At 39.0% G+C, this 23,038-nt stretch overlaps 1 protein-coding gene across 1 annotated transcript in view; it reads right to left on the reverse strand.

Moving 5' to 3' along the window:
- LOC140469240 (multiple epidermal growth factor-like domains protein 9) overlaps positions 1–23,038 on the reverse strand; it is a 329,117-nt gene that overhangs the window by 121,923 nt on the left and 184,156 nt on the right. The window contains exon 3 of the mRNA XM_072565576.1: positions 20,099–20,238. Coding sequence (XP_072421677.1) covers positions 20,099–20,238 — 140 coding nt within the window. The remainder of the gene's footprint in view (positions 1–20,098; positions 20,239–23,038) is intronic.

Consider the following 23,038-nt stretch of genomic DNA (forward strand, 5'->3'; position numbering starts at 1 on the left):
ATATTAGCTGAGGTACCCCTTTCAGGTATTTGCGTAGTACCTTTTTATCTCTTAAAAATTCTGATATTCGTTGCAGGTAAAGTTACGGCAACTGTAATTTAAAGACTATGGAACAGTTGGATAGAAATAACATCATAAAAGACAGCGAATATGGATCAATGAAGGAGTAGCGTTCTCCATGTAACACGACTTTACTTTAAAGGTATGACAAATGTGATATAGGTAATACAGTGCATGTGTGCGTACTTAGTTTAAGTCATACCTTTGATAAACCTCTTCTGCAAAGACTGGTCCAGAAAACAGTGAACATGGAAATCAATGGATGTATTTCATGAAAATACATCATTGGCTGAGTGACTGAACCCAGAGACTAATGTTACAGGAATTGCCTCAGTGCATATCACCAATCGGTCTTTTTTGGGGATCATTCTTATTTAAGGTCATAAATTATCTGGACCAAAGGGTCACAAATGAAATGGGCTACATTTGCAGGTGATAGAAATCTAATGAAGGTGGTAGGCTCCCAAAGTGAAAGGATAAGCTCTAGGAACAAACTGAGGAATTGGAGCATGCAGGTGGCATTAAAATTCCATGCAATGAAGTTCAAGATTGTCCACATAAAGACTAAGTCCTAAATGAGAATGTTACTCAACTGGATAATTGTGAAGGTAATGTCAGTGCATAGTCGGTAATGCCAATGAACTACTAATCCAGAAATCCAGGCTAATGTCCTGGGAATGTGAGTTTGAACCCCACCATGCCAGATGGTGAAAAATGAATTCAATAAAAAGATGGCCTAATGGACACGATGTAACCATTGTCATTTTTTTGTAAAAATCAATCTATTTCAGTGATGTCCTTCAGGGAAAGAAATCTGCTTTGGACCCTATATAAAACAATACCCATTGAACCCTTTCTTGTTCCAAACAAATTCAACATTTGTTGCTTTATATACATCAGATTAGGACAGAAAACTGTTGTAAACAAATTTGCATGAATCAACAATCCAATGTTTATACTTTCAGTAATACAAATGGAGTCATCTGACATCCTGTCAACTTCATGAATACATCCATGAATCTGAAACATGTCTTGAGTGATATTTTAACTGTCTGTGCATTTAGCATTAGAGCAAAGTGTTGCCTTTGAATAGGACAAAATATGCACAATTAAGAGGTAGATGTTTGGGTCAATGTAAAGGGCATTCAGGAGTTGCAAAAATTAAGCAGCAATCTATTTTGCTAATTTTCTGCTCAGTTTCCAAAATACTTGATTTTCCGGCTAGCCTCTTGGACCAGAGTATTATGTTCTTGTCACTTTGATTTTGAAGATGACAGGTCAAATTCCTGGTTTTTTTGTAACAGGATTTTCTAGTGATTTTTGATCTTCCAGAAAATAACTTCTTGAAGAAAGATTACAGTTAAAAATGATCAAATCTGTCACTGCCATCTCGAAAAGATTTCAGAAGGGTACAGTTAAGACAGCAAAATGGACAGAGATTTAGCAGATTCAATTTAAATGGCACCAAGATTCAAGTAATATAGTCTAGGATAAAGCAAAAGAAAAATGTACATTTCACAGAAAACTTTTGAAAAACACAGAAACATCAGGGATCAAATTTCTATACCATTTTGCAGTGTTAATCACACCAAACCTGTCAGTGATTGACATAATTGCTCCACTGAAACTGACAGCACATTCAAGAGACTGCAAGTATGCAGAATAGGCCAGAGGTCCAAAAGCTGCTGTCAGTAATTCTACCCTCTTCTAGGGGTTGCACTTTAGAGACCTGCCTCCATAGCCTCAAGGACTGCAATCAGTGGGAAATCTATGAACTGCCAAAAACTGTTATGCTGTAGGTCTTGTTATAATAACTTTGACAAAGTTACGGTTTGCAAAATGAAGTGTAACCGTGCTTTTAACAGAGTCCTAACTTCCTAATTTCTGCTGCACATCATTATTGACCATGGAAATCTTATCTTGTGGAATGCCAATGTTCTCCTTCTGAAAGTGAGAATAAGAATGTAAGAAGACAGGGAGTATCATAAAATTATGTGAGATCACCAATTAAGCCACCATCTGCATGCTGGGCAAAGTTTTGGAAACCCAACTATTTAAGCTACAGATTCCCTAAGATGAAGACAGAGATGTAAAACTATAGTCATGAGCAGAGACTGGAGATATTGGGAGTTCTTCCACTGAAGATGAAAAGGATGAGGAGATTGCCAAAATTTTGTTTTACATTATAAAGGGATTTTATAGGGTAAGTGGATAGTGATATTATGAGTTATCAATTTATAGAACTGAAGAAAGAATTTATGATGAAGACAGGTTGAAGAACAAAGAGCAATGGGGATACTTGTCATTGCACCCTTTCGAGGGGGAAAAGTAGATATATTTCACCATGCACCTGCCAGGTTAAAAACCCACAAAACTAATTGTTTATATCTTGCAGCAGAGATCCCAAGGCTTCAATAATTTTTGCACCTGTCTTGAAGAATATCTGATTATTACCATCCACCTCTGCACCATAAATTTGTCACTGAACAAGAGGCGGTCCTTCACTTGGTACAATTTCTTTGATCTTCTGTTATCCTATTCCATGTAATCAATGGACAAGTTTCTGGAAAAGCTTGAGATTAAATTAATTTTGTTATCTTTAAGTGATTATGATGTGCAGTTTTATATTTTATTTTGGCGCCTCCTTTGATGGCAACGACTTTAGCAACTTCCCTCAATCTTTGTCTGGATAGTTCCCTAACAAGTGGGAATTCCTTGGGGGTGAAATGGATTTGTGGTTGGTTTTGGATGTTGTTATGCCTCACTGGGATAGTCCACTGGAAACGAAGCCCCTCTATTCCCGGAGTCGTCACAGAAGTTAAAGATTTTGGAAGTACTCAGAATTCTCCAAATCCCCATGTCTTTTGGACTTGGGGGTGACAGAAAGCACAGACCACTTTTCTGTACTTAACAAGAATTATTATTTATTAGAAATAAGTGGGCTCTATCTACAGATAAAGACATTTCCCAGTCCGGTTATACTCTCTTCCATCCAGCAAAAGATTTAAACGTTTGCATAGATGTTCCAATAGATTTAGGAACAGCTTCCTCCCCACTATTATTAGACTTCTGAATGGACCTCTCAAATTTTAAATTTAATATTAAGCTCACTGTCTGTGCACCTTTGCAGCAGCCATAACATTGTATTCTTCACTCTGTTCTATGACTCGAATGCATTTTGTATGGTATGATCTGCATGCAAAACAAACCTTTCACAGTACCTGGGTACATGTGACAATAATAAATCAAATCAAAATCATCAACATATAACTCTGCTGATTAAAACTCGATCACGCTTGCAAAACCTCTCTGCACACGCGTACAGTCACAAAACAAACATGGGTGTTTTGGGTCAAGGGAAAAACTGGGAAGGCATTTCAGTGGTCCCTATCCGCAGGGTTTGCTGAAATGATCCTTTTGCTGATCAGAACATTGGTTCTTCATCTTCCTTCTCCAGGTACTTTCAATTGTCAGCAGAAAGCACAGGGTGACAAGTTCACAGTTACAAAGGTGACTAATGACTTAGTCATTAAAAATCACACTTTACTGCAACTACTGAAGGGAAATAAACTGGCTATCTTCTGGTTTGAGATGCTTTTTACTGCACAGCAAAAAACAGCTTCTTCCCTTCGGGTGTATGAAGACCTCTGACCTGAACGCACACACACCCACAAGCTGTAGATCTGCCTAGGAACCAATCACAGTTCTTGGCATCAGGAGGGCTTTGTCATCAATGACTGATCACTAGACCACAGACCAATCAGCTACTTGTTGTTGGCTAAATCTGCATTCATTCGCAGCACCTTGTCTCCAGCTCATCTGTAACGAGACATTCCTCCCTGCTTGAACCAGCAACAGTGGAAATAACACTTACAATGAGTATCAGGTAATGTGCTTTTAAAAAGTGTAGCAATGCTTCAATAATCTCTGGCTCTTAAACCAGTCCTTTTGTCATTTCAGTCAACAATACATAAAAATAAAAATATATGGTCTTTACAATGGAATGGTGCCTTGCTTCTCCTGCCCACTTTCTCACAACATTCTGTCACTGAATGAGGCAGATTTAGTAATGAACAGCAGCTTCACTTGTGCCTTTCCAGCTCATGACAGCACTCTCTTGGGCTTATTCTACTTTCCAGGATTACAGAGATATTCCTACAAGGAATTAATAGTCAGGCAGTCCTGGATGATAACGGGTGAATCCATACCCTGCACATGCTAGTTGGTCACAGGGATTTACTCAACTTTGGAACTGTAAACTGATAATAATTCATCTTATGCTTTGTGTTTATCGTCAAACAAGGTAACGAAGAGATTTAGGAGTTATTGAAAGCTTGAAGTATTGTAACATTTAAAAGTATAATTGAGTGGTTAATGCAGAGATTGTGCTGTTGACCTTTGAATAAGCACAGTAGTTCATCTAGCTTGAATAGGATAATCAAATGTCCGAACTTAAACAGACAAATCCTGCCATAAACATGTCAAGATGTGGATGGAACAGGAGCAGTTCAAATTACGTTTGCTCAGAAGTCACATTTCCTGTTTGAATTTTCAATCAAAGCAGGCACAATCCCAAAAACTAAGGGTCATAGAAATTCTGTGTGGCAATCAGGGCTTGACTGCAAAGTGTATCAGAACAACAAAAGCTCCAATTAAACCATTAACTTGCGACCATAATTGAACTATGGTTGCTTTGCTTTCTTTTATTGCTTCAATCACATGGGTTGTGAGACTGTGAGAAAATATTTAATTCTTTAATGTTTAAATTATGTTAAACTGGCACTGAAGATAATTGACCAAAACTAACAAGTTCACTCATTACAAATTGAAATAAAGATAACATTGCAACCCAAAATTAGCTTTGGAAAAGCAGAGCCGGGCTGTCCCCTGAGGAAGGAAAATAGCATTGAAATAAGAACTTATTTTAATTTGGCGCCCAGCTAGGTGCTGAAGTAATATGAGAGGGCTCATGTCCAGCTCTTTGGGTTCAATGAACATCAATTTTCTGCACTAAAGAGCAGCATAAATGAACAGAACAAGATTTGACTGGATCTTGACTTTCACAGCCGCTTTTGACAAACGAAAGTCTCTAAAGATCCAAGCTAAGTATTAACTTAGACCATCACATAAGCAACTTTTACGATGACTGCTTTCAATCTCATAACACAATGTTTTTGTGAATTGTTTATTTAAATAGCTGGAATTAATTTTCCATTTAAATGCATCATAAACTGCACCACTATAAGAGACTTGTCTGTGCCTTCAAGGTTAAAAGCCAGCAAGAAGTTTTGTTCAATTTTTATTGGAGGCAATCTGCAAATTTATGCCATGCTACTGGTGTTTGAAAGAGTTGTATCTTTCTTTACAGAGGATGATTTTACAGCATGCAAGAATATGAAGTAATTAAGTTTATTAAACTGATGAAGGGTTATACAGTTTGAAAAATCATGCACATTAATGGAGGCAATTGTCTGTCAGTCAAACGGCTGAGGAGACCAGCATTTTACATGAATTAAAGAGAGGCTCAAACATTTTTCCCGTTTAAAGAGAAATATATTTTTGACTAGAATCAGTGCTTGCCACACAGTGCGGTTGTCAGCATTTTTATAGCATTACAATTCTATGACTGCCTTCAAGTTCTAATGCTAGCAAAGGTTTTTAATTTGAAGACTGGTACTGTGACCTTGATATCAGTAATTTTAGGGCCCCGATGCCATTCAAGAAAGGTTGTTCCTTTGACTCCCTTAAATTATATTCTCAAGGGAAAATATTTCATTGTCTTTATATTTTCAAGAATAATCCATTTTAAACCAATAATGTGATAGTTTGGAAAAAAACAGAATGAAAGTACTTTTTTTCATTAAAGAACACTTCAAAGTTTTGACGTAATTAAAATTTCCATTTTCAGTCAACTTCGTTCTGAGAGATTTCTGTTGTCGCAGAAATATGAGTAATATAAGGCTGTATCAATCTAACAAAAACAAAATTTTTATGGCTTTACTCTTGATTCCTCAGCAATTAGCTTAATTGCTTCCATTTCAAAGAAACTCCTGACTTGAAAGATAATGGGTAGTGGAAGATTAATTGATTTATAATTATCCCCTCTTGCTAAAGAAGTGAAGTATCAATGAAATGGCTGGATTTTAATCCCAATATTGGATGGGTCTATTACATCCCTTGTTAGATTATGTTGCACATTTATTTTTACTTTTACCAATGCATTTACTTTTACCAATGCCCAGTGACCAGACGTTTTGACACACTGACAGCATTAATAAACCAACTGACTCCACTCGTTGCTTCCATTAGTGCTCCACTCCAGCTATGTATTTTTGGGTCATCTACTTTTGATTCTGTGTATTTCTAGCACTGGAAATCCCCAGGCATCCCTGTAATATACTAAAAGTTAAAATTGAAAGATTAATTGGTAACTTGTAATGAAAAGTAATTGTGAATTACATAAGCTAACCACTGAACAAAACATTAAATGTAAAACCTTAAAACTATCTCTGACCCTTCTGTGTTCAAGTCATTGTTGAGAAGTGAAACTTAGCTAAAGAGAAGTTGTGAAGTTATGTAACAAACCAAAAAATATTTCACCGCTCAAGATGTTCTATTTTCAAATTACATGAAATTATGTTAAGTGTTTCTGGGTGAAGTAACCCTAATTTTGTATTTTGTTTGTGATCTTTGGAAAAGGTAGGACCTATAAATCATGTCACTTCTTCCCAAACTTTAAGTAAATCTTATAGAAATTTCATTTGTGGAATCATAGCATAACAATGCAGAAAAAGATCATCCAGCCCATCGAGTCCACACTGATATTCTGAAGAGCATCCTACCTGTAGCAGAGCATTTTAGGGAACATCTCCGGGACATCCACACCAATCAACCCCATGGTCCCATGGCCCAACATTTCAATTCCCCCTCCCACTCTGCTGAGGACATGCAGGTAAAAACAATGACTGCAGATGCTGGAAACCAGATTCTGGATTAGTGGTGCTGGAAGAGCACAGCAGTTCAGGCAGCATCTGAGGAGCAGTAAAATCGACGTTTCGGGCAAAAGCCCATCATCAGGAATAAAGGCAGAGAGCCTGAAGGGTGGAGAGATAAGCTAGAGGAGGGTGGGGGTGGGGAGAAAGTAGCATAGAGTACAATAGGTGAGTGGGGGAGGGGATGAAGGTGATAGGTCAGGGAGGAGGGTGGAGTGGATAGGTGGAAAAGAAGATAGGCAGGTAGGACAAGTCATGGGGACTGTGCTGAGCTGGAAGTTTGGAACTAGGTTGAGGTGGGGGAAGGGGAAATGAGGAAAACGTTGAAGTGCACATTGATGCCCTGGAGTTGAAGTGTTCCGAGGTGGAAGATGAGGCGTTCTTCCTCCAGGCGTCTGGTGGTGAGGGAGTGGCGGTGAAGGAGGCCCAGGACCTCCATGTCCTCAGCAGAGTGGGAGGGGGAGTTGAAATATTGGGCCACAGGGCGGTGTGGTTGATTGGTGCGGGTGTCCCAGAGATGTTCCCTAAAGCGCTTTGCTAGGAGGCGTCCGGTCTCCCCAATGTAGAGGGGACCACATCGGGAGCAACGGACACAATAAATGATATTGGTAGATGTGCAGGTAAAACTTTGATGGATGTGGAAGGCTCCTTTAGGGCCTTGGATGGAGGTGAGGTGTGGGCGCAGGTTTTGCAATTCCTGCGGTGGCAGGGATAGGTGCCAGGATGGGAGGGTGGGTTGTAGGGGGGCGTGGACCTGACCAGGTAGTCACGGAGGGAACGGTCTTTGAGTAAGGCGGAAAGGGGTGGGGAGGGAAATATATCCCTGGCGGTGGGGTCTTTTTGGAAGTGGTGGAAATGTCGGCGGATGATTTGGTTTATGCGAAGGTTGGTAGGGTGGAAGGTGAGCACCAAGGGCGTTCTCTCCTTGTTATGGTTGGAGGGGTGGGGTCTGAGGGCAGAGGTGCGGGATGTGGACGAGATGCGGGACTTGCAGGTCCTGACCCTCCTCCATCACCGCTCCCTCACCACCCGACGCCTGGAGGAAGAACTCCTCATCTTCCGCCTCGGAACACTTCAACCCCAGGGCATCAATATGGATTTCACCAGTTTCCTTATTTCCCCTCCCTCCACCTTACCCCAGCTCCAAACTTCCAGCTCAGCACTGTCCCCATGACCTGTCCTACCTGTCAATCTCCCTTCCCACCTATCCGCTTCACCCTCCCCTCTGACCTATCACCTTCATCCCCACCCCCATCATTCTCTTTGCTACCTTCTCCTCACCCCCACTCCTCCAACCTCCCAATTATCTCTCCACCCTGGAGGCTCCCTGCCTCCATTCCTGATGAAGGGCTTTTTCCCGAATCGTCGATATTCCTGCTCCTCAGATGCTGCCTGACCTGCTATGCTTTTCCAGCACCACCCTAACCTAGATTCTGATTTCCAGCATCTGCAGTACTCGCTTTTGCCTCCCTGATTCTGAGAGGCAAGAGTGCTGATAAATACTCAGATGTAGCTGTAGTTTTCCAATTCTTTTATTGGGGTTAGTTTTAAAATGTATTTCAAAAAACTTAACTCACAAGGCATGTGAAATGAACTTATGATTCACTAGCAACTTAAAACTTGTCCTTTTCAACTTACTTTCTAAAAGTTGTGAACTAACCAATGTTTTGGCTCTTGAAATAAGTTGCCTTTGGTATTTTAGAGAAATGTTCTAATTTCATGTAACATGTATAGGTCCTTTACTGAGAAAATTAATCTCCTTTTAAACAAATGCAATGGAATTTGTATGACATGTCCACATGAATCTTTCATTGCCACAATCTTGTAGTTCGCTGAGTATCACACACAAATTTGCTTGAAATATTACACAGAAGATAAAGGACCAAATGAGGAATTTTGTTGGATTGGTTACAGTGGGATATTGTTTTAGAGAAGAACTATAGTCCATCAAACTAAACAGAGAATTCAAAATAAACTGCTTTATCTGATGAGTGGTATGAATATGGAATGCACCAGCACAGGGAGTGATTGAAATAAATATTATAGATGCATTTAACAGAAGCTAGAAAATGATTTGAGGGAAAAGGAACAGAATGTTACATTGATAGATTTAGATTAGAAAATATGGAAAGGGGGAGGATTAAGATTTTTAAAATTTATTTTTCCATGGAATGTGGGTGTCTTTGGCAAAGCCAGCATTTGTTGTCTATTTCAACTGGCTTTGAACTGAATGGATTGCTGTGCCATTGCAGGGGGAAGTAATGACAAACATACCTCTGTGGATCTGCAGTCATATATAAGTCAGACTGGGTAAGGATGGCAGATTTCCTTCCCTCATGGTTAAGGGTCAGTGCTGGGTCCTCTACTTTTCATCATTTATAGAAGTGATTTGGAAATGAGCATGAGGTATTGTTAGTAAGTTTTCAGATGACACCAAAATTGGAGGTGTAGTGGACAGCGAAGAAGGCTATCTCAGATTTCAACGGGATCTTGCTCAGATGGGCCAATGGGCTAAGAAGTGGCAGATGGAGTTTAATTTAGATAAATGTGAGGTGCTGCATTTTGGGAAAGCAAATCTTAGCAGGATTCATACACTTAATGGTAAGGTCCTCGGGGGTGTTGCTGAATAAAGAGATCTTGGAGTACAGGTTCATAGTTCCTTGAAAATGGAGTCACAGGTGGATAGGATAGTGAAGAAGGTGTTTGGTATGCTTTCATTTATTGGTCAGAGTACTGAGTACAGGAGTTGGGAGGTCGTGTTGCAGCTGTACAGGACATTGGTTAGGCCACTATTGGAATATTGTGTGCAATTCTGGTCTCCTTTCTATCGGAATGATGTTATGAAACTTGGAAGGGTTCAGAAAAGATTGTTGCCAGGATTGGAGGATGTGAGCTATGGGGAGGCTGTTTTCCCTGGAGCGTTGGGAGCAGAGGGATGACTTTATAGAGGTTTACAAAATCCTGAGGGGCATGGATAGGATAAATAGACAAAGTCTTTTACCTGGGGTGGGGAAGTCCAGAACAAATGGCATAGTTTTAGGGTGAGAGGGGAAAGATATAAAAGGGACCTAAAGGGCAACTTTTTCATGCAGAGGGTGGTACGTTTATGGAATGAGCAGCCAGAGGAAGTGGTGGAGGCTAGTACAATTGCAACATTTAAGAGGCATTTGGATGGGTATATGAATAGGAAGGGTTTGAAAGAATATGGGCCGGGTCCTGGCAGGTGGGACTAGATTGGGTTTGGATATCTGGTCGGCATGGATGAGTTGGACCGAAGGGTGTGTTTCTGTGCTGTACATCTCTATGATTCTATAATAATGAACCAGATGGGGATTTTCACAGCAACCAGATAGTTTCATGGCCTCTATTACACAGGCTAGCTTCCCAATGAACTTGTTGGAATAAATGGTCTCTTTCTTTCCTGTATATTGTACATAGTACTAGTGCCTAAAGGAAATCTTCCCTTGCTGAGAAGTGAGAGTAATCACAGTCCAAAGCCAGGCCTGTACCACTGTGTGGCACAGTGTACTTAGGCACATTTAATCAAGACATGCATTGTTGAAGGTCCTCAGGAAATTCTTTCTAACTGATGATTCTTTGAGCCATATGGAGTTCATGCATTTATATAATTACCTAAGTGCAGACTTCTGTCACATGGTTGAAATTTCATTCAATTTCAGTGAGTGGCAGCACTCAAAACCCAAAGGAAAGCTAAGAGGTCTCACCACATCTGTTCCTCTTTCAAACATGCATAAGACAAACATCAGATAACAGTGTGTGCTCCACATTAATTATGACCACTTGCTGTTCTGTAGAATTGCCACAACTCCTGAGAAGAACTAATGCATTGTCTTTGCCTGTTATTGTACTCCTGTACTAAGCAATGGACCTAAGGAGTAACTTGAATAATTGTAACATTTACTGTTCTGCGATATTATCGAAACAAAAACCCAGAAAACTGCTAGTGTTTTGTACTGAAAGAAATCTAAACCTAAAACAAAACTAAGTACCTTTGCAGTTAGCTTTGTTTTAATGTAGAATTAAAAGATTACTACTATTAGAACATTCAAGTACTTCAGCTCAACCTTACAAAATATAGAAAACCTTTGAAAAGACCGCTGGAATTTCAAAATAAGTTTGTGCCAAACAAAAAAGGATTCATTATGATGAAGTCATTCTGAGCTGATCTGAACATCAGATTACGTATTTGAGCATTAAGATACAAGAACTTTCCTTTTAGACAAATACTCATACTAGAAAATGTCCAGAGCTAGTCAAGAAGCACAGAATGAAACTGATGCTACATGTAAGTGAATAGATGATGAATGAGCCAAAAAGATGAGTCAGAGATTAGTCTTGATTGAAAGCAGAGAGACAAAAAATAAACCAGATTAATTTTGAATAAAAAAAACAGACAAAAATAACATTGTGCTTGAAAAAAAGCAATTGACAAAACAGCAAAGTTATAAAAGAAAGAAAAATAAAATACTCAGCAGCTCATCCAGCATCTGTGTAAAAGGAACTAGTTAACTTTACATGTGAATGAATTTCTGTCAAGAGTATTAAAAAAATGGGTTTCTGGTATCAACTAAGTAAATGTGCAAGGCACAAGTTTGAAGTATCAGCTCTATTACCAACAACATTGCTGGCTATGTGTGGCATCCTTGAACTTTCATGACAGACCAGATCGCTTGACCATGACAAACTTCACACAGTGCAAATTGTTAGGGCAATCACAACGGGAATCTGTAGGTGCTAAATATGCTAAGGACGCCAGATTTCACAATGATTGAGAAATGTCATATGCTATTACCAAGTGTAGCCTTAACATTTGAAATTGCTAAGAGACTTTCTGGTTTTTGTTCTAGTATGTCTGACCTTTACATCAGAAACAGAGTTAGGATGTGAAGTAATTTTGTTTGAGAAAAGAGTGAGCTGTTACAATTTGAAAATCACTGTATTGAAAGGAAATTAAATAATAAATTCCAAAAGATGATTGGATAAATACCTGAAGGGAGTAAATGCAGGGTTATGGGAAAAAAAACAACAAAATTGGATTAATTAGTAGGTACTTTCTAGAGGCTACAAGAATCACAATGGCCCAATTGGCCTACGTTTGTGGTATATTGTTCAATGATTTGATGACATCAGTAAATATCAAGATGGACAGGTTGTTCTTCAGTCAACAGAAGAGCTTAATATCTCATCTGAACATACTGAGAAAAGTGCAAGCTATGATGCAGTATTTTACACTGTTAACTGATCACTTAATTGACTTATTTGGATGGAACACCCGAGTCTAAATAGAAACAGTTAAACGTATACTGTATAGCATCCTGCACAAGCACAGAGTGTCCCAAATCTCTTTCAGTATTTTACAGGCAATAAAATGCCTGAAGCATGTTCACAGTCAGCAATTTAGAAAACATAGCAGATAGCTTGCACTCAACTGCAAGATGTGACAAATAGCAAAGTGATATTGACCAGATTTTTATGGCATTGTGATCGAGGGATGAAGGTTGGCCATGACACAGGGATAACTCCTCTACAAACTAATGATATGCATCTTTTCCTCCTCACTTCAAGGGCACAGGGTCTCAGTTTGACATCACAACAGAAGGACAATTCATCAGCACTCCCTCAGTGCTATTGTGGAGAGTCAGTCTTGATGTTTATCCTCAAATCCTGGAGTAGGATTTGAATCCACAACCATCTAGCCTGGAGGGAGTGCTACCAACTGAGTCACATAGAATGGTTAGAATGAATATTGAAACAGGAGAATCATAAGTCAGTATATGAAAATAGCCAGTAGCTGATATACCGAATAAATTGCCTCAATCCCCATCCAAATATGTAGTTTGTAGGAGACCCAAGGTCTGCAATTAGAGCAGTTAGTGATATTAAAACTGAGAAGATATAGGGCATACAAACCCAGATATACTTGATGGCATCCCTCACATTTGTTTGAAAAGATACAGCTTCAGCAAAATTTGCATTTCATCTTCGTCACTGTTAACCTCAGGTAACTGTATCCAAGTTCATTCAAATTCTTATGTATAATTTACAAATGCCTAATGATTTATTTAGGGGAGTGAGTTGAGGTGAATTAGAGAGAGATATCTTTAATGAGTATTTGCAAAATTTCACATGTTTAGTATAAAATAGTAATAGTTTATTTTGTTTGGTCACCTTAAGTCCTTCGTAAGCATCTGAAGGTCAAAGATCAATGTAATTAGATTTTCCTATATCCTTAACAAGGAACTTTATCGAAATTGTGGTGATAATTATTAAATACAAATGTCAAATGGGTTACAGTTTGAGATCATGAAACAATATTACATTCATTTACTGCCAAATTTTGTCTTCTCCTCAAAACCGTACAAGAGTTACAGCAACTGTTCATAGGAAATATTTCAGAAGCGCAAAAGGTGTTGTCATGATATTCCAGGGAGAAAGAGCCCTCTGAAATTTCATAGTGATTTAGTTGCCTCTAAAATTGTTTTTAAGAATTTGTAATATCCTCTTGAATTGTTGAGCCACTTATCTGAAAAACTGGTGCCCTTCAAACTGAGTGACAAGTGACAATTTCAAGTCATCATACTTTATTTCTGTCTCTCTCTCCCTCCTCTGCATGGATTTCAGCTGCCAACAGTTCTTTGTTTGCAACTCTGATTGAGCGTTTCTGCATCACCAGAGTCATTCTGAAAGTATGCATCACAATGACTTCCAATTGTGGGCTCTGTATTTATCCCATTCAAAACAGGACTTCATTGAAATTTGAAAGCATGAGCCATTTGTTAAAGAAGTTTTTTTAAAAATTCCAGCCGGATTCCTGCCAGTACAGTGAACTTTATTTGACTTTAAGCCGTTTCTGGGAGTTGAGCAGCTTTTTACAAGGTGCTGGTTAAATGACAGTTTAAAAGTGAAAGCAGAGTTGAACGTCAAATGTCAGGGGTTTTGAATAAATTGACAGACAGCTAGTTAGAAAAGAGTTGCTTATCCCAGATCTATCTATTTCGATACAACTAAATATCATGTCCAAAGCAATTCCACAAACTGCATTGATCCAAAGCTGAAATTAAGCTGACATTATCAATAGCAATCTAGATTTGAATTTGTTTTGTACATACAATATTCAAAACAGTACAAGTACAGGCCCTTCGGTTCACCAAGCCTGCACAGATTCCTAATCAAGACTTAGATCTGCTTCTTATTGCCCATGCGTGGTTTCTAACTCTCTGTTTGCCTCCCGTACATGTGTCTATAAAGATACATCTTAAACATTGCTAATGTGCCTGCTTCGACCACCTCCACTGGGAGTGTGTTTCAGGAACCCACCACCTTCCCTACACCTCTCCCCTAAACTTTCCCCCTCTCACCTTGAACCTATGTTCTCTTGTAGTTGACCTTTTGCACCCTGAGAAAACAGCCTCTGACTACCCACCAAATCTATTTCATTCACAATTTTGTAGACCTCTATCAGGTTGCCCCTCACCCTCCATCTTTCCAGTGAAAACAATCCGAGTTTATCCAACCTCTCCTCCTAACTAAAGTCCTCCAGACTAGGCAACATCTTGGTCAACCTTCTCTGCACCCAGTACAAAGTATCCATGTCCTTCTGGTAGTGTGGCAATCAGATCTGCACACAATGTTCCAAATACAGCCTAACTAAAGTTTTATACAGCTATAACATAACTTGCCTACTTTTATATTCAGTGTCTTGGCTGTTGAAGGCAAGCGTGCTCTATGCCATCTTGACAATCTTATCAACCTGTGTTGCTGCTTTCAGGGACCTGTGGACTGTGTGCACAGATTCCTCTGTATGTCAATGTTCTTAAAGGTTCTGCCTTTTATTGTATAATTCGCACATGAATTTAACTTCCAAAATGCATCATGTTGCATTTGTCCATATTAACCTCCACTCTGTTCTCCCTGCTAGAGGAAGGAAGTTGTGAAAATTTAAAGGGTTCACCAAAGATTTACAAGGATGTTGCCAGGGTTGGAGGGTTTAACCTATAGTGAGAGGCTGAATAGGGTAGGGCTATTTTCCCTGAAGTGTTAGAGGCTGAGGGGTAACCTTACAGAGCTTAATAAAATCATGAGGGGCATGGACAGCATAAATAGAAAAGCTCTTTCCCCGGGGTGGGGGAGTCCTAAACTAGAGAACATAGGTTTGAGGTGAGAAGGAAAAGATTTAAAAGGGACCTAAGGGGCAGCTTTTCAGGCAGAGGGTGGTGTGTGTATGGAATGAGCTGCCAGAGGAAGTGGTGGTGGCTTGTACAATTACAATATTTAAAAGGCATCTGGTTGGGTAGGAATAGGAATGGTTTAGAGGGGTATGGGCCAAATGCTGGCAAATGGGACTAGATTTATTGAGGATATCTGGCCAGCACAGATGAGTTGGACCAAAGGGTCTGTTTCCATGCTGTAATCTCTCTGACACTAATTATCATTGATGATCTTCAGCTGCATCATCAACTGCCATTTCTCTGCCCAAATCTGTCATCTATCTCTGTCCTGCTGTATACTTTGTCAATCCTCCTCATTATCTGCAACTCTGTCAATTTTGGTGTCATCACTAATTAGACCACTTGCACTTTCCTCCAGACCACTCATATATATTACAAATAATAAAGGTCCCAACACTGATTCCTGCAGAATACCAATAGTTACTGATCTCCATACTGAAAAGCACCCTTCCATTGCTAACCCTCTGTCTTCTATGACCAAGCCAGTTTTGTATTCATCTAGCCAGCTCACCCGGATCTCATTAGAGTCTATTTTCTATTCCAGTCTGCCATGAGGTAAATTACTAAAGTCCACATAGACAACATCCCACATAGACAACATCCATTGTCCTTCCCTCATCAATCACCTTCTCAAAAAACTCAATTGGTGAGACATGACCTTCCCCACACAAAACCACACTGTCTGTCACTAACAGGTCCATTTGCTTCCAAACGTGAATAAATCCTGTCTCTCGGTATCTTTCCCCACAGCTTCCCAAACACTGACATGAGGCTCACCAGCCTGTAAATACATTAGTCGGAACTCTCATTTTCTGTCTGTTCCAGATGTACACCTGAGCAACGGCATGAATTACTCACAGAAATTAAGAGTGAGCCTGATTTCTAAATAAGATATTGTGGATGTGTAGATTGGAGGGACCCACACAACCCATTGTATCTATATGGCCTCTTTGAAAGAGCTTTCTGATTAATTCAAGGCATCCCAACATTCCTTCATAAGTCTATAAAGTATTCCCTTGCAAGTATTTATTTAATTCCCCTTTAAAAGTTATTCTTCCTCTAAATTTAGGAGCAGTGTGTTTAGATTACTTACTTACAGTGTGGAAACAGGCCCTTCGGCCCAACAAGTATACACCGATCTGCCGAAGCGCAACCCACCCAGACCCATTCCCCTACATTTACCCCTTCACCTAACACTACGGGCAATTTAGCACGGCCAATTCACCTAACCTGCATATTTTTGGACTGTTGGAGGAAACCGGAGTACCCGGAGGAAACCCATGCAGACAATGTGCAAACTCCACACTGTCAGTCACCTAAGGCGGGAATTGAACCCAGATCTCTGGCACTGTGAGGCAGCAGTGCTAACCACTGTGCCACCCTAACTTCTATGTTTGAACTTCCAAAAATTCAAGTGTTTAAAAATTCTCTTCAACTTGCTACCGGTTCTACTGGCAATTATCTTAAATTGCATTTCATGTTATGAAAGGATTAATTTAACAGTACAGAATGTTCATCAATTCATCAACCAAAAAGGGAAATACATGGTATTCATTTGCATTTTGCTTTTTGTGAACGATTGTCAGTCTTATGGACCACTTTACCTTTTTAAACGGCTTGGAGAGGAACTTGCCAGAACCCAAACTGAACACTGAGCAAATGCTGCTTGATAACAGTGTCAACGTCATTTTCTGTCACTTTACTCATGATTGATAGTAGACTGATTTTGGCCAATTACCATCCCATCAATTTGTCCTGCTTCTTGCGTACAGCACAAACCTGGGCAACTTTCCACATTGTTGAATAGATGCCAGTGTTGTTACTTGATTGATACAGCTTGACTAGATGTGTAGAAAGTTCAAGAGCACTAGTCTTCAGTGCTATTGCAGGAGTGTTGTTAGGGCCCATAGCCTTTGCAATATCTAATGCCTTCAACAACTCCTTGATATCACATGGAGTGAATCGAATTGGGTGAAGATCGGCATCTGTGATGCCAAGGACCTCTGGAGGAGACCAGGATATTCATTAATTCAGTATTACTGGCTGAAGATTGTTTAAATACTTTGGCCTTATTTTTTGCACTGATGAGCTGGGCTCCCCCATCATTAAGAATGGGGATATTTGTGGAGCCTCCTTTTCCTCTAATGAATTGTTTAACTGTCCACCATCATTCATGACATGACGTATCAGGACTGTGGAGCCTAAATCAGATCTGTTGGTTTTGGAATCCATAGTCAATTGCATCTGGTTATGTTGATTGTCACACTAGTAGTCCTGTGTTGAGGTTTCACCAGGGGTCAACATTTTCTGGATATGCCTGGTACTGCACCTGCCATGTCCTCCTGCACTCTTCATTAAAACAGGATTGATCCTTGGCTTGGAAGTAGTGTTACGAGTGGAGGTAAACTGGGCCATGAGATTACAGTTTGTCATTTGGTAGTGAAGAATTTGAGGATGACTGAAAAAAGACACATTTGGTTGAAGCTTTTTGTCTTGCATTAATCGGGATATTTTGCAAGAGTTCTAACTCAACGGAAAACCATATCTTTTTCTGCATGAGAGAAGAAGAGCTAATTGGTTAGCAAGTCAATTCTGTTTAGTAGAGGTATTGCCATAAATAATCTATCAATTAATGCCAAATAACAATTAGCAGTCAGGCTTTGTTTAAATATTTAACCAGGCTGTTTGACTCTCATTAGTCAGGGCATTGCCCTGAGAAATAAATCGACAAATAGCTATCATGTAATAGGTTGAGTTGAAACATGTGCAGTCTGTGAACATATTCATTCTGTCTGCACAGAATAGGGTCCTGTACGTTAAAATGCAAAGTGTCCAGTGCATGGTTGAGCACCAGACTGTGAGCCCAACTTACAGTCCTAAATTAGTGTCAGTATAATTCCTCACACATTTAGGATTGTCCAGCAAATGTTGTCCAATTACAGAAAACATATTTATGTTGGACACTGTGTTGCAAGAGTTGTAAGTGCAGACTGGTTGGGTACAGTCAGTACTTTTCTTGTTGCTAATAGCAGAAGGAATAGGCTTGTGTTGCTATTGCACAGAAGCAACATGAAATAGCTCGCTTCAACTGTTGCTCAAGTCTTTGAGATATCTTATTTTGAGGGAGACTGGACATTTTTCAGGATGAAAATTGACTGCTTTAGGAATGGTCATGAATTTGCATAATATATAGGAAGAAATTCTCTGATCATTTTGCCCATAGAAAGGCACTGTTATGCCTCGGTCTATTAATGAGGTTGCCGATAAGGAATCCTAACGCATGCATTGACCAGTAAAGATAGATTTGCAGTAGGCTGACGGGGAGAACTCCCATGTTTCAAAGGTGAATTTAAGCACAGAATGAAGCCCATTTTGAGAAACAAGGAAATTCGTACATCCCTAATTGTCTGTGATCTGAGTGACATCCTAAGGCTATTTCTCTAGACAGTTACAAGTGAACTACACTGTTGAGTCAGGGGTCACCTAACAGCCAGACCAGATAAGTATGATAGATTTCCTTCCCTAAAAGACCCTAGTGAACCAGATGGACTGTTATGGTAACCAACATTGGCTACAGGGTAGCTATTAGGCTAGTTCTTAACTCCAGATTTTTTTTGCAATTGAATTCAAATTTCAACAACTGCCACAGGAGAACTCATGAGACCAGAATATTAGCCTGGGGATCTGGAACACTAGTCTATTACCATAAGGATGCTGCCTTGCCCTATATGAATTTACAGATTAGAAATATGCAAGAGGTAGAGGGTTAGAAGTCTTTCTGTTCATGACACATTTCTTATGGAATCCAATAAAGATATTTACAAGAGCTGGGTCTGGTGGGGATCCCATGGCAATTCCCATCTATTAGGGTGTACATAGTGTCATTGAAATTGAACTCAACTGTACAAGTTGATGAGGTCATATGTTCAACAAATGCAGTTCACACAATGGTGGTGGGTCTAGATTGCCATGATATAGTGCTATAATGCACACGCCTGTGCGAATGACTGTCTTTACAGACAGAATTAACAGGTACTTGTCCTGTACCTGTTTTAACTCAACATTATAGGTGATAGCCATTTGCTGATTCAGTTGTCAGGGCAATGCCTTGACCAATCAGTGTCAACCTGCCTGATTTACATTTAAGCAAAGCCTGTAACTAACTGTCAATCAGAATTATTGGTGGCATTCTCTATGGCAACACCTCTACCAATTGGAGTTCAGTTGGCAACCAATCGGTGCTCTCCTCTTATACAGTATAAATGTTGGTTTCCTCCTTGAACTGATATTCTTGCAAGTTGTCCTGAAGTATGAAAGACGAAAGCTCTCAAAACACTTTGCCAAAGTGTGTGCTATTTTGACACTACTTAAGTTCTGTATATCCAAACGACATTTCAAAATTGTAATAAAACGGTATTGTTTTACTTATTTTATGTTTACACTTGCAAAGTACTGTGCTACAATGATGCCACGGGGTGTCTCATCCATTATCCTTGTATTTGCTCAAAGATTTTCTGAACATTTGGTGTATCCAAATAGATTTCCATTCTGAGGCAGTCAGTATTTGATTCCTTTGCATGGTCTCTGACAGTATTATAAGGGGAGAAAGGTCAGCACCTGTACAATTGTTTAAGTTTTCTTTTTTTAACCAATAATGTCACACATAATGCATCAGCTGCCAAAATGGTTCAGAACAATAATGTCATACTTGGATAACAGATAGTGTTTTCTGGGAACAGTAAATCTCATCATATCTAGCCATCAAGATGCCATTGTGGAGAATTCCAGAGTGCTTACCAGTTATATGGTCACATGTTGTTGAGAGGTTGCTACATTCACAGGGTCTACATCCAGCTTTGCTGAACTTGTAATGTAAGGTTTGACACTGGCTACATTTCAGGCCAGTCACCCCTTCTTTGCAATGGCATTTTCCAGTGCTGTTGGAAAAAGGAAACATTGAGAGATCAGGTCAGTCATGAGGAAATGATTGTTCCAATGGAAAATGCATAATAGTGGCTTCAACATAACTTGTCATGGTGTTTTAAATCTATTGCTTAGTCTCTACCTAATTTAAATTCATATTAAACAACATTCAGCAAAAAAGTTAACAGTTTTAGTGTGCTGTAAGTAAACTGAGTCCAAGATTTGCTATGAAAATGATATAATACCTAATTATTTTCAAATGGTCTATCATTTCTGTCTGTACAATGGCTGAGTGACTTAACTTTCTATAGACTCTAGCCACCTCAATCAAATTTTAGAAAGCAGTTTGGAGAATGCTATATAGCAATCACTCACTATAATTTTAAATTTACATGGTGTTATGATAGCAGTAAACATGGACTATTGAATTTTAAAACTGAAAGAACTGCGGATGTTGTAAATCAGAAACAAAAACAGAAACTGCTGGAAAAGCTCAGCAGGTCTGGCAGCATCTGTGAAGAGAAAGCAGAGTTAATGTGTCTGAGGAAGAGTCACTCAACCCGAAATGTTATCTCTCATTTCTCTCAACAGATACTGCCAGCCCTGCTGAGCCTTTCCAGCAATTTCTGTTTTTTGTGCTGTTGAATTTTACCATCTGATTGTTTCACCTGAGATCTTTCATGGATTAAAATGAAATTTGAAAAGAAGAAACATGGATTTAAAATGACTGCAGTGGTCACCTGACCATAGACTAAGACAGGCTTTGAGACTCATGTGCAATAAACAAAACCATCTGCATTGAGATTACTATTTTATCTAAAGACATTGAATCTGGGCAACTGGGCCAGTGACAAGGAATTCACATTTCCTGCTTTATTCACACTTGAATAGTAATTTCACTTGATGGGAGGTAAAAATCTCACTGGCCAGTTACCCAGCCCCGGAGAGATGATGGAGCAAGATTCCAGGATATATAGTGAACTATATTTCAACAGCTGCTTTAGAGCACTGCAGCAGAGAGAAGAAAGAAATGAATTTGTGACAACTACTCCCTCTTTCTGCCTGTTTCTCTCATCACCTTAGAATATAGAACCTGGTGAGAAGTAAGTTGGAAAACACTCAATAATATGAGTGTACCTACAGATTCTGCAGTTATTAAACATACAAGTTAAACACTGAGCTGCTGTGATCTCAGGATGCAACACCTCAAGGACTCTATGGATTTTAAATAATGTAGCGTAACTTTTTCTGACCCGTGCCAAACGCTGTCCATTTAAACTTATTACCTGTGTTTGTCTATATACCTGATGTGTTCTCTGGGAGTTGATAGGTCATAAAATATCTCATTCTTTCACTCGGAAAACTCTTGGTATAGGGCTCTATCATTTTCTAGTGAACAATGTTTTAATTGAAGTGTGATAGCTGAAGTTAAAAACCAAATTAAAAGTATTTGTTTCAACTAGCTGAGAATGGGTTAAAAAGATAAGTGCTGACTCTCTCTCTTGACCTGGTTGCAAATTGTGCATAAGTTTATGACATGTTCAATCGCAGATTACATGCTTATGTTGAAAGTATGGAGATGCACTGTACACTGAGCATTGATTGATTATCCAAATGATTTATGGGATATTTCTCCCATAAATTTTAAAGATACAATGATGAATTTAACATGAATTTAACAAGCTCAGCTTCTTTGTAAAGTGCATTAAATTTCAATACTAGTGTCTTCCCGAAATATAAAGAAAATTTTAAATGAGAAAGAATGGCAAAGCTCACTTAGTATTGCTATCATAGTCACTACTTTGAGTCAGTGTTATCGGTGATTAGTAATAGCAACTACTAAAGATTCCAATAGCTAAAAATAAAACACTCATAAAGTGATGCGTGAAGTGTTTTGTTGATTTATTGCATGGCAGGGTCATTCAATAAGCATTACTTTTTATTCAAAATAGTATAGCTAGTAAATTTCAATACTTTCCCTCAATTCTCTAGTATATAGTACATTGAACAACTGGGTAAAACTGACTTGATGTTCATTCAGTTCAAACCTTTATTTGCTAATTGAAAAAACTGTCCATGGTTGCAAAGGGTGTTTCTTGCTGATCCAACTGTATTCATTTAAAAAGTAATCGCTAATACAATATAGAAAATATTTTTTAAAAACACTCTTGCTGAAAAACGTTTTTGAAAAGATAAAAAGTCCAGTACTGTAGCTGTAACTAATGGCTGCAAAAATTGCCTGACTCTGGAATATTCCTGAGAATGGTGTTTGGAAGTTATGTATCCTCTGCATTTCTTGATTGTTTTATGTGGTTTATGGGGCCTCTGCATATCTCCAAGATAACATTATGGAGTGACTATCAGAGATTTCATGTCTATATAAGTATATATACACACACACACAACTTACATGATTATTGGCACCAACAAACACAAAGGCCCAATTACGTGGATGCGGTGAACACACGAGTGATCTTTTGCTATGTGATAAATCATTAACATGGTAAAAGTTTAATAGGTGCCGTCCTTCTCTTTCATTACTGACTAATTATATAGTTGGTTCTTACTGAAAAGTTATTATTTTGCAGGAGAGCTGCGCTAAGCAGTAAGGGGCATCAAAATCACATGATGTACATGAAAGTATAAGTATACAGTTAAATCTAAAGGCAAGCTCAGACTTGCAAAAACGCACAGCAGAACAAACTCTATTTAATATAGTGTTCAGCTCAATTTCATGTCCATCAAGTTGCATAATCACTATAAATATATACCTTTTTATTCACTCTTGCTTCAGTACATTCCATGCCCTTTGAA

The sequence above is a fragment of the Chiloscyllium punctatum genome, chromosome 49 (assembly GCF_047496795.1).
Source record: "Chiloscyllium punctatum isolate Juve2018m chromosome 49, sChiPun1.3, whole genome shotgun sequence".
NCBI classification, from domain to species: Eukaryota; Metazoa; Chordata; class Chondrichthyes; order Orectolobiformes; family Hemiscylliidae; genus Chiloscyllium; species Chiloscyllium punctatum.